At 41.0% G+C, this 11,777-nt stretch overlaps 1 protein-coding gene and 1 long non-coding RNA gene across 2 annotated transcripts; both read right to left on the bottom strand.

Annotated features, from left to right (window-relative positions):
- Window positions 1-2,511: 2,511 nt before the first annotated feature.
- On the bottom strand, window positions 2,512-3,616 carry LOC145425453 (uncharacterized). The gene is made up of 2 exons (XR_013906140.1): window positions 3,308-3,616; window positions 2,512-2,976 (listed from the first exon to the last, which is right to left on the bottom strand). It is a non-coding gene; the product is annotated as an uncharacterized LOC145425453 (long non-coding RNA).
- A 1,738-nt stretch (window positions 3,617-5,354) lies between these two features.
- Window positions 5,355-11,036, bottom strand: LOC113019197 (tripartite motif-containing protein 16-like). Its single transcript, XM_026162747.2, has 7 exons — window positions 10,632-11,036; window positions 8,730-9,104; window positions 8,558-8,653; window positions 7,616-7,849; window positions 6,599-6,761; window positions 6,467-6,526; window positions 5,355-6,383 (listed from the first exon to the last, which is right to left on the bottom strand). The coding sequence occupies exons 1-7, from the start codon at window positions 10,869-10,871 to the stop codon at window positions 5,857-5,859; spliced, it is 1,695 nt and encodes a 564-aa protein (XP_026018532.2). The 5' UTR covers window positions 10,872-11,036; the 3' UTR covers window positions 5,355-5,856.
- Window positions 11,037-11,777: the final 741 nt, after the last annotated feature.

Raw genomic sequence — 11,777 nt, 5'->3', positions numbered from 1 at the left:
GTCTCTAACTATCAGGAACCTTAACATTAATTTTTATAAGTGGAAAAGTGTTAGTATTCGTCCTCCAGCTTCACTGTTTATGCTATGCTAACATAGCTGTGTCGCTAGCAATCACATCATTATATACCAGCTAGCCCAACTTCAGTAACCCTACAAACGTCACTGCTGTTTAGTTTCCTGTCTTCATTTATGTTGGAAGTGATAGCAGAGCTGTACGTTTGATTTTTTTCCAGAAATCTCTCAGTCAGAACGTGCTATATCATGCTTAGGTAACTAGCGAAACTAGCGAGCTAACTTCCGCTAGCTTCCTGCTAACTTCTAACTCTGTTAAATGTAATAAATTTTGTTTTCATGGATGCCTGGAAGTTAAACTTCATAGTTACACCTGGTAAAGCAGCAACGCTGATCGTTTTATTAAAGATGAAAGAATTTAGAGAGTTTTTAACTCTCAGTGATGCTGCAGTGTTGTTTGACCTGAAGATACGGAGTTTAGGACCCAGATTACTCCCAGATTTAAGAGCATATTAGTCCGACAAATACGACAATAACGACGGCCGCTTGCATGTTCTGCAAAAAAAATGTGCTTTGTCGTGTATCTGACGGACAAACACCAAACCAGTTCCACATCACTGAAGTTGCACCATTTTTACAAACCAATTCTGGTTCATCTGTTTCACTCAACAATCGGCCATGTGCGTATGAAAACAAAGGCACTGCGCATGTGCGTTTTACTCATATTCTATCGCGATATTTCATTTTCCTATCGTTGCCTAACATTATACCGGTATTACCGTGAACGGTATAATATGGCCCAGCCCTACCTGGGACTACTGGTGACATGCTCAAAACAGTAGTCCTTTGCAAAGTCTTTCATTTCTTGACAGGCAAATTGTGGGCCATTATCTGTAATCAATGCTTCAGGTATTCCATGGCATGCAAATATTGACTTTAAATGCACAATCACATTGGCTGAACGAGTTGGGCTGAGTTGAGCAATCTCGAGAAATAATTACTACCAACAGATAGTTTTTGTCTTTTAGTGTGAACAAATCAACTCCTAAATTCTACCATGGCCTCTCAGGTAAACGTATGGGCATAAGAGGTTCCCTCACATTAACTCTCTCCTGTATCTCTCCTGTATGCACAGCCTGCACTTAAGGACAAGTTCACTGATCTGATTACTTAAGCCTGGCCACCACACTGCTTGTCGGGCACGTTCTCGACACTTAACTACCCCTTGGTGACCCTCGTGTATTTTGTCCAAAACTGCATTTCGCATGTTTGCAGGTATGACCAACCTTGTGCCTTGCAGTAGTAGTCCATCGTGTACACTCAAAACTGCTCTTTCTGACCAGTAGTGTTTTACCACTCCCTGCAGCTGGTTCCTGTCAGGCCAGCCCTCTGCACAGAACTTCATGACTTGGGAACAGACGCTGTCAGACTGTAGCTGCTCACGGAGATCTGCAAGGTATTTGCTGCTAGTAGGAAGGCCCTCCAGCACTGCGTCAACGTAAATATCGGTGTCCTCCATAAGATCATTGTCTCTGGGCATCACGCTGTCTGCCAGCGGTAACCGTGACAGCGTGTTGGCTGTGGTGAGGCTTTTGCCTGGAATGTGCGTTATAGTGTAAGAATACCTCATTAGGCGCATGCAGAATCTCTGTATCCGCGGTGGAAGCAAATCCAAGGCTTGTTCTCCAAGTAGGCTCACAAGTGGCTTATGGTCGGTCTCAAGCTCAAAGTGTAGCCCTAGAATAAAGTCACTGAATCTTTCACAGGCCCAGGTGAGCGCCAGCGCTTCTTTTTCCAGCTGAGCATAGCGCTGCTCTGTGGCTGTCAATGATCGCGAGGCATTCGCAACTGGTGACCACACGTCATTGTCTTTCTGTAGTAAAACTGCCCCCAACCCGTATGAAGAGGCATCTGCTGAGATCTTTTGGGGTTTGTTTGGGTCGTAAAGCTGCAGTACTGGAGCGGATGACAGTTCTTTTAAACTGCTAAACGCGTTTTGTTGCTCGTGCCCCCAATACCACATTTTTAGTTGAAAGCAAGTCTCTCAGTGGTTTGTCTTTTTTGGAGAGGTTTGGGATGAATTTCCCCAGCTGATTCACCATTCCTAAGAAGCTCCTAAGCTCACTCACGGTGCTTGGCTCTGTCATATTCTGCACCGCACTAGTTTTGTCAGGGTCAGGACTCATGCCTTCAGATGACACAATGAATCCTAAGAATTTCACTGCTCTTTTGCCAAACTGACATTTTGACATGTTCAGGGTGACGCCCACCTTCTCTGCATGGTCGAGGACAGTGTGGAGTCTCATGTCGTGCTCCTCTCTCGTGGATCCCCAGACCAGGATGTCGTCCATGTGGCACATGTGTAACACTGATGTAGCGCTAATGAAGTAATACAGGCTAGGGATTGAGTGTGATTTTATGGTTATTATTAATCAGAAGATTTAGGGACGCCACTGGAGCTGATGGGCAGTAATTAATAAATACACACAACACAAAAAATGGTTTTGCAGGTACCATGTATTTAACCAAACCCCAAAAAAGAATAACAAGAAAAGAAAAACTTAAATAATCACTCCTGCTGCAGCTATCCAATTAATCAAAAACCCAGTGAGGGTACACAAAGACAACTAAACAGATTTATCTGCCTTATACCAAGCAACACAGGTTCTCAAAAAAACAGTTCCCCCATAAACACCACATGTTAATATCAAATCCACTGATCCACACTGAAGTCCATGAGTTTAATCTGAATGTCCATGAGAGATGTGCAAGCGCTATTGTCCATAAATGAAAGGAATGGTGTGTATGATTGCGGAAATCAGTGTATTTGGAAAATGGGGACAGAGCGTTGTCTTTGATAGCTTCCTACCCAACCGGTGGAAGCGTCAATTGCAGAATGTGTCCTGCTCCTAGCCGTTCATTGGCTCGCCATCCTTTTCCATACCCCAAAAAGGTTCACCTGGCCTGCATTAAATAAACAAGGCCAATAAGAAATCACAAGAATAATACAAAAATGTCAGCCAATTAAGCTAAATACATTAAGTTATTCTTGTTCCTGTGTACACAATTTATAAATAAATAAACAAACAATATATTGGTTAAATATAATATTTCTAACCAATAAGGATTTAACTGAAAACATTTCAACTGCTACATACATACATACTATGTAGCTCCACAACATTTGTTATTCAACAACTATCAGTCAAATCAAAATCAAATTGTTTGGACCGGCAGCAGCCGATTAGGGTCAGCTGGTAGCAATACAAACAGTCAATTAAAAGTTCAAACTCACCAATTCCGTTCTGTTCAGTGCACAACAACATTATGGCTCTGGCTCACAGTAATCAGCATCTAAGTTGCATAAGTTAGTTGGTGTTAAAAAAATGCATTAAAACGGGAAAAGCAAATGTTTGCCAATACACACCTGCAACAGCTCTGTCACCTGGCTTGCCTCCACGCATCTGACGGGAGGAAGCTGGGACAGGCTTACTATGACCTACATGCCATCCGATTGGCTGAGCAAAGTCATGTGGTTGGAGTCATGCATTTGTGATGCGTTCAATGGCAGGAAATAAGTGCAGGAAATTACTCTGGGTTACACATGACTCCCGCGAGGCCGGCTGTCACTTCCGTCATCATCATGTTTTCGAAATGCTCTGATGCACTGGAAATACCAAATGCCAAACGATTGAAATGGTATCTACCAAATGGCGTAATAAGTGTGGTGAGGAGAGCAGATTCTTTGGACAGCGGTATTTGCCAAAAACCCATGTTAGCATCAAGCTTGGAGAAATACTGCGCACCTGTGAGCATGCCTAGTGTTTGGTCTACAGAGGGGAGGATATATCTTTCACGACACACCGACTCATTTAATGGTGTCATGTCCACACAGATATGGACTTTCTCTTTGTCCTTTTTGGGGGCTACGACCATGCCGCAACACCAGTCTGTGGGCTCTTCCACACGACTGATTACTCCCAACTGTTCCATCCTTTCCAGCTCTGTTTTGACTTTGCCCAGTAGTGGCAGTGGAACACACCTTGGCACTTTCAGTGAATAAGGTTTAGCGTTGGGCTTCAGCTTAATCGTGTATGGTTTTTGAACAAGCCCGAGCCCATCACATAGTTTCGGGTACGCTTTCTTCACTGTCTCAAGGTCAACATTGTCCATTTGGGCAATTAGTTTCAGTCTCACAGAAGCTGTCCTGCTTAAGAGAGCTACACGCAGATTTCTGACTACATAGATTGTCTCTGTAGTGCTCCTGTCACTGTAGGAAATGTCCTCCTTTGTAGACCCAAGTACCATCAGTGCTGCACCTCCTGGTCCATACAGTGGCTTTTCAGCTTTTTGCAAATGTTCATTTGGCTGCTTAATGTCTTTGAATGTCTCCTCTGAGATAGCTGTGACATCTGCCCCCGAGTTTAATTTAAATGTCATGCTTTTGCCTCTCATGCAGATGTTAGCAAGCCACGGGTCTTCTCCTGCCACCTCATGCACAGTTGTAGATCTACAAACTCTCCCGTAGGGTCCACGTTTTCCACAGTTGTGGCATTCTGCATTTTTGGCTGGGCGCATCTGTGCTTTTCCACATTTAGAACATGTTTTATTCTCTTGTTTTGTTATTTGTGGTTTTTGTGGCTTGAACTGCTTTTGGTCTCTGCTTCTGAATTTATTTGGCTGTGATTTTCTGACATGCACGGCATGCACGGCTGTTTTGTCCGTGCTGCTTTCACCTATTAGGACAGTTTGCTGTCTTTTTATTTCCTCAGATTGTCTCGTCATTGTGATAGCTTTGGTTAGGGTCAAATCTTTGTTGAGCTCCATTCTCTCCGACAGTGATGAATCTTTAAGACCCACAACGAGCCTATCCCTCAAAAGTTCATCGTGAAGTTCACCATATTCACAGTTTTCAGCGAGAGCATATAGAGCTGTTATGAAGGAGTCAACTGTTTCTGCTGGCTGTTGTACTCGCTTATTAAACCTTGCTCTTTCATAGATCACTTTCTTTCTGGGGACAAAATGTCTATCAAATGCGTTTCTGACCGCATCGTACTGCTGGCACTGCCCGTCTGTTAGGTCAAGTCCCCTTAGCACGTCGTCAGCCTCGTCTCCCATGCAGTAAACTAATGTGTTCACTTGGTTAGCATCTGTTGAACTGTTCAGATTACTTGCTCGAAACGTCTGATCCACTTCTCCCATCCCTTGGGCTTTGCGAAGTCGAACAGTTCCGGTGGCTTGATGGTGAAAGTAGCCGCTGGTGGCACTGCCATAACCGGGCCAGGTGTCGCTGCTGCTGCCGGTAGCGCCGCCGCTTGCTCCGACATGGTTGTGTGTTTCGCCAAAATCTGAGACACTGAATTACTGCTCTTTATTGTGAATATTTTAATTCTGACATTAAAAAGTCTCAGACAAATGTTTTCTTTAGCAGTTATATTTTATACCATACACCAACACAAATGTAACACTTCTTTTTCCCCGAGGCATTAAAGACAAAACAGAACAAAGACAATTGGGTGCATGTAGCTTATAAAGTGACCGTTCAAAGTCACTTTAAAAAAAAAAAAAAAAAAAAAAAAGAAAGAGCAAAACAAAAACAAACCCGGGGTAATGATATTACTTAAAGCAACAAACTCTTACATTTACTTAGCAGTGATTTTATTTCTCCAATGTTCTAATCTAGAACCACAACTCTACACCTGCCTGGTGAGGATAGAGCACCTAGAGTCACGCCTTTCAACATCCAAACAGTGTGAGTCATTCGAGTCACTCACAGGTTTCTTCACTGCTTATTTTAGGTCTTGAAAGACATTAATCAACATGGTAGAGGTGAAAAAGTTGGCATCACAACTTCTTCACTTCTGCATAACAGCCAGAGCTTCCTTCCTTCAGCCCAAGGCCAGGATAGAGAGGCTGAGTGAATACTGTGCACACTTTGTGAAGCAGAGTCATGATGTCAGAGATGCTGTAAAACGACAGAGTACCTGACCTGTAATCCAGGTACACGCCAATCTGAGAGGTACGAGGACCTGACACCGCCTTTGCTACTAAATTATGTCTGAAAGTATATCCTTTTGCAGAGCACTCCAAACACCAGGACTTGTCATTCTTCCCAAATTCCGAGTCAAATGATGTCCGGCTGATGTTTTTGTAAGACGCTGCCACTGACCAGGCGCCACCACTCCAACTGACCTCCCAATAGCACCGCCCTGTTAAACCCTCTTTGCACAGCACCTGCTTCACACCTCCAAACCTGTCCGAGTGAGATAAATGAAAATGCTCATAGTAGCCACTCGTCACTCGTTGAGAATCTTGTGAAAGGTCCAAGTATTTGTTGACCGAGTTGGGATCCACTGTTAGAGGACAGTGATCTGATGGACAAGCAAACCAGGAATATCATCAGCCTTCAAGTATTTAGTAAGTGATTACTGCTTTGATATACTGATATACTTACAGCACAAAAACTCTTCTCTGGTCTTTGGCACAGGTGGCAGCACAACTTTTATACCAAAAACTGATAGGAACAAAATAAATGAATAATACTGGATTAAGTGGAATCAAGTGGATGGATATTTCTCTCAGGTACCTGTTGCAGAGATCTTGGGCCATGTGGTCTCCAGAAGCTTCTTCATGTCATCTCTCAGCTGAGTCAGACATTCGGTCACGGTTTCCACTGAATGTTTAGGACGAACAACAGCGCCTGTTGGCAAGTCTGGAGATTCACATGAGATGGAGAGAGACTGGAAGAGCTGGGAAAAAAAAGAAAAAAAAAAAAAGATGTTGAAATTTAATTTTTGAACATAACATATTTAAATAAAAACATTTTATGTGTAACTATAAAGGAAAAAGAAGAAAAAAATCCCAATAGGATGTGTGCAAAGTTTCAGCTCCCTGCTTTTCTCAAAGAAGTATTTCTACAATAGATCTAGTTTTTCAAGACTTGTTCTAATATGGCTCCATCAGTATCGGCTCTCAGGCTACGTCCACATGTACACGGGTATTTTTCAAAGTGCAGATTTTTCTATGCTTGGCACCACATTATTGTTTCAGTGAAATTAATTTCTACATTTGTACAATGGTGGACTGTCAGTAATTTTACTCTCTGCAGTGTTTTTATATATACATACATACAGAGAGCGAGAGATGGTGCACCATATACAAAATGTATATCCTCCCTCTCATTTTTTCAATGTAAATGCTCATATTCATTGATGAACATTTGCTGCACAGCAACACATTTTAAATCAAATTTATGCATCCTCATAAACTCCCCAGCAAGAAGTTACAATGTGTGCTCAAACTGCATGTTTCACATTAGGTTTCTTTCACCTGGATTTTTCTTTGCTCGGGTGGGAAGCTTTGATGGCCTTACATGAAATGAGCGCTACAAAACATAGCAATTAACAAAATAGTGATAGTGCAGTGTTTATGTCTTCATGAGGTAATGTTTAAACAGGTTTTCCTCCACAACCATTTGAGCTTTTATAGCTCCAGATGTGACCTTTTGGTTATAAAACACTGAATTAAATATAGAGTCTAAATGGTGACAGAATTTTAGAAAGAAACATGAGTTGGCCTACAACACAAAAGACACATTTCCTACCTGAATGAAATGAATGTGATCTTCTGTATGAGAAAGCTGTTCCAGGTCAGCGTCTCTTTTCTTCAGCCTGGCGATTTCCTCCTCCAGCTGCAGCTGCAGAGCTTCTGCCCGAACAACTGCAAGTTTCTCTTGAGTCTCAATCAGCTGCTTTATTAGAGTACGTTGCTTTTGTATGGAGGAGATCAGCTCATCAAAGAGCTTGTCTTTGGACTTCATTGCAGTCTGAAAATAAATCTGTTTTATACAAGGAAGGTTTAGATTAGGAAAAAAATACTTTTTGGAGGCGAATTTAGAAAACTGCGGCAAAATTCATAAACCAATATAAAGAAAATAAAATGTAGCCACTGCATTTAGTAAATATGTAATAGTTAGTGTCTCATTGATGGATTTTAATTTCTGATTTTTACTCCAAGTGTTTTCTGGAGAGCTTTATTTTTACTCATGTTGTCCTCATTAGCTCCTTTAAGTGACCAATTAGGTTTATTGTTAAAAATGTGTTTGTCGTGGTTCATCTGCAGTTTACTTTGCATCTTGACTCACTGTGAAAAGTTTCCATGTAAACAATATCTCAAAGTGTACATGCAACTATGTGCCTGTTGCACACAGATGAAATGGGCCACAGTCAGCCAATTCCATTTGCTGACTGAATCTCTTGTATTAGGTACATTGAAGATACAGGATTAAAGCCTGTTAATGCTCTTAATAGAAAAAAAAAAAACTGTATAACTCATATGTATCATCTCTGTATGATTGTAGGGTCTTCACCTTACGGTATAAAGCACATTAAGGAGGCAGTTATTCTTATGAAAGCTGTATTAATCTGAACGCAGTAGTTGGAATTTAACCAAGTAATTTATGAGTTTACACTACCACAAAGCACAACATGTACTAGACAGCACTGTGGTCAGTAGAGATATTTGGTTTCTAGTCTTATTTCCACACCTTGAAGTCCTTCACAGCTTGGACCAGCTCATTCAGCTCTTTTTGTCTCTCCTGGGATTTCCGCTTAACTGCACAGTGACTCAGAAAAAGCCGTCCCTGCAAGAAGAAACCGCAGGATCAGAGAAAAATTAAAACACTCCAGATTCATTTTGTTTTTTTTATTGATCTTTACCTGCTCAGCAGCTCTTTCTGCTGCAGCTGACACTGTTGAGTGGCGCCAGTGATCGTCCATGGTGCACAAATAGCAGATACATCTTTGATCAGTCTTACAGTAAACCTCCATCAGCTTGTTGTGCTTTGTGCACATTTTTTCCTTAAGTGGCACTGTAGCAGACACCAGCTGGTGAAGCTTCAGCACAGGAAAACTGTGGTGAGGCTCAAGATGAGCAGGACAGTACGATGCCAAGCAGGTCAGGCAAGACATGCTGGCTTTGTTTCTTTTGGTCCCACAACAGAAATCACAGGCAATGTCTGTTGGTCCTGCAGGAGCAAGAGGAGAAGCTGGACGGGCCTGTTGGGTTACTGTCCTCTTCAGCTTCTCTACAACCTACAGTGATCAAATAAAAACGGTCAAAGGTTTTGCACGACAAACAGAATCAAAATAGAACTGAAAGAGGATGAAGTCAGCAAAAGCATCCCAATTGTGTATTTTCTTTAAACTGTAGAAAATGCAATAATAAAAAAACATAATATGTTGTTGTGTACAGAATAGCTGGTTATGAAAATAATGTTGTGTATTAAAATATTTTAGGAGTAACAACAGTGGGTGTGGTAATCACCTACAAAAAATCTAATGCCATGCCAAAATAAATAAGAAATTATACTCCTGGGACGTTATTAGACAGAACCAGAATGGAAAAAAAGACTAATTTCAATGTGGCAGACATGCTGGTGTCAGTCTTTCAGAAATTGCTAATCTTCTGGGACTGACACACACACACAGGAACCAAAAAATAAAAATACATAAGATATAAATAAAAGCCAAATAAAAGAAAGAAAAAAAATGAACTAACTAATTTAATTTCCATGGAAAACTAAGTCTCACTGAGGTTAAAAGCCAAAGATTAAAAGTGGGTTTTAAGACGCGATTTAAAAGTGGATAGTGAAGGATACTCTAACGTGCCAGGGCAAAGTACTCCATAATTTTGGACCCACGATAGAAAAGGCCCTGTCCCCTCTGAGCTTCCTCCTGGATCTCGGTACCTACAGGAACAGCTGGTCAGGTGACCTGAGAGACCGACATGGTGTGTGGAGATAAAGCTCAGAGAAGTAAGGCAGGGCAAGATTGTGAAGGCATTTAAAAACAAACAGAATTTTAAAATTAGACACAGGCAGCCAGTGCAGTGAGGCTAGGACAGGGGTTATATGCTCTCTTTTACAAGTTCCTGTTAGGAGTCGTGCAGCAGCATTTTGAACCAGCTGCAGACGTGAGAGCAATGACTGACTGACCCCCACATAAAGTGTGTTACAGTAGTCCAGGCGGGAAGAAATAAAAGCATGGATCACGGTTTCAAGGTGCTGCCTCGAAAGAAAAGATTTTACTCTTGCCAGTCACCTTAAATGATAAAAACTGCACTTCCCCACTGCTCTGATTTGGTTGTCCAATTTAAAAATCACTATCCAACTTAAAACCAAGTTGGATAGTGATACAGACTGCTGTTAATAATTAATAATTTAATGGTGTTGGGGATATTTTCTTGACACACCACGTGTCCTTTAGTAAGAGATGAGCTTATCTGAGAGATAGCTGCAGATCATGGCACAAAGCTGAAACCTGACATAAACGACAAATCTGCAGCAACTGTGTGATACTGTCACGAAATGTTGAACCAAAAAACACCGAGGAATGTTTCCAGCACCTTGCTGAGTCTGTGCCACGAAGAATTAAAGCAGGTCTGAAGAAAGGAGTGGGTCAAACACGGCACTAACCACGTGACCGGTAGGCGTAAATGTGTATTTAATTAACAAAACAAGCAAAAAAAAAAAAAAAAAAAAAAAAAAAGGTACATTAATTAACTCGGATTTTTTTTTTTTTTTTTTTTTTTTTCCCCAAGCAGCACGGTGGATACATCACCTCAGCCAGCATGTTGTTCCTCCCGAGGACAGGCCTTGGACTGAAGGTCTCCCTACACTGAGGACAGCTGTACGTTCCCTTCTCCTTTTCCTGCTCCCAGCACCCCTCGATGCAGATTCTGCAGTAAGTGTGTCCACACTGGATGGTGACGGGATCTTTGAGTAGGTCCATACATACCGAGCAGTAAAGCTGATACAGGTCCAACTCGACGGCACACTGCTGCGGCCATTTCTCTGCCATTTGGATGAAATCCACAGGTGCACAGCGGAGTTTTTAACTAATTGAAGGGAAACGCAAGGAAATGTGGGGTGGGGCTTCAACTTCTGCAAGTCTTAAACCAATTAGTATGTGACAGTTTTGTTATAAAAGCTTGCTAACGCCACTTAAAAAAAAATTAATACATTAAAATAATGACAAATATAAAAATAAAAAGCAAACAATAACCACTGTTCCCTGCAAATGTTATGTATTTTATTTATTAATTTTTTTTATTAATTTTTTAAACCATAATCAAACTTAAAAAAGTTACAAAGTTAATGCAAATGTTAAAAAAAAAAAACATACACGAATGCATGGGAACAGGATGGGGACAGCTGAGAAGCTGGTAATTAAGGTGTTTCTTCTCTTGTTGGTATGATCGTTTTTTGTTTTTTTTTGCCTGTCCCGTTTGGCTCTTTTGCCATCAGAATTACTATCTAAAGGCAAAGAAAGATGCCCAACGGATTTACTTTACCAAATCGACCAACCCAGCCTTGCCGTATTGGTCTATTTGATTCGTCTTTTATTGTTTATTTTAGTTTAACCTGCTAAATGCGGGACAGATATGATTGCTGATATGATTCTTGTGTTATTTCCTCATTTCCCAGTGAGGCAATATACTGCAGACATTAGCATTACATGAAGCAAATGATGATTGTTTGCTGTAAGTTATGACCTTTGATATGTGTGCACACATGGGTGTGGCTACCTAAGAAAAAGACCTAATAGCCTCTGGCCAAAATGATTTTATCTTGTACATTTGAATATACATAAATGTACACATAAAGAAATAAATACATCATTCTTTTAGTATTTAAAGATAAAAGATAGATGTCAGTAGTTTTTTTAAGTACAGTATTTTAATTATGAATATACATTGATTAGTAT

This window comes from Astatotilapia calliptera, chromosome 3 (assembly GCF_964374335.1).
Source record: "Astatotilapia calliptera chromosome 3, fAstCal68.1, whole genome shotgun sequence".
Classification (NCBI taxonomy): Eukaryota; Metazoa; Chordata; class Actinopteri; order Cichliformes; family Cichlidae; genus Astatotilapia; species Astatotilapia calliptera.
Note: the sequence above shows the minus strand (reverse complement) of the source record. Positions and strands in the feature narration are given on the sequence as shown.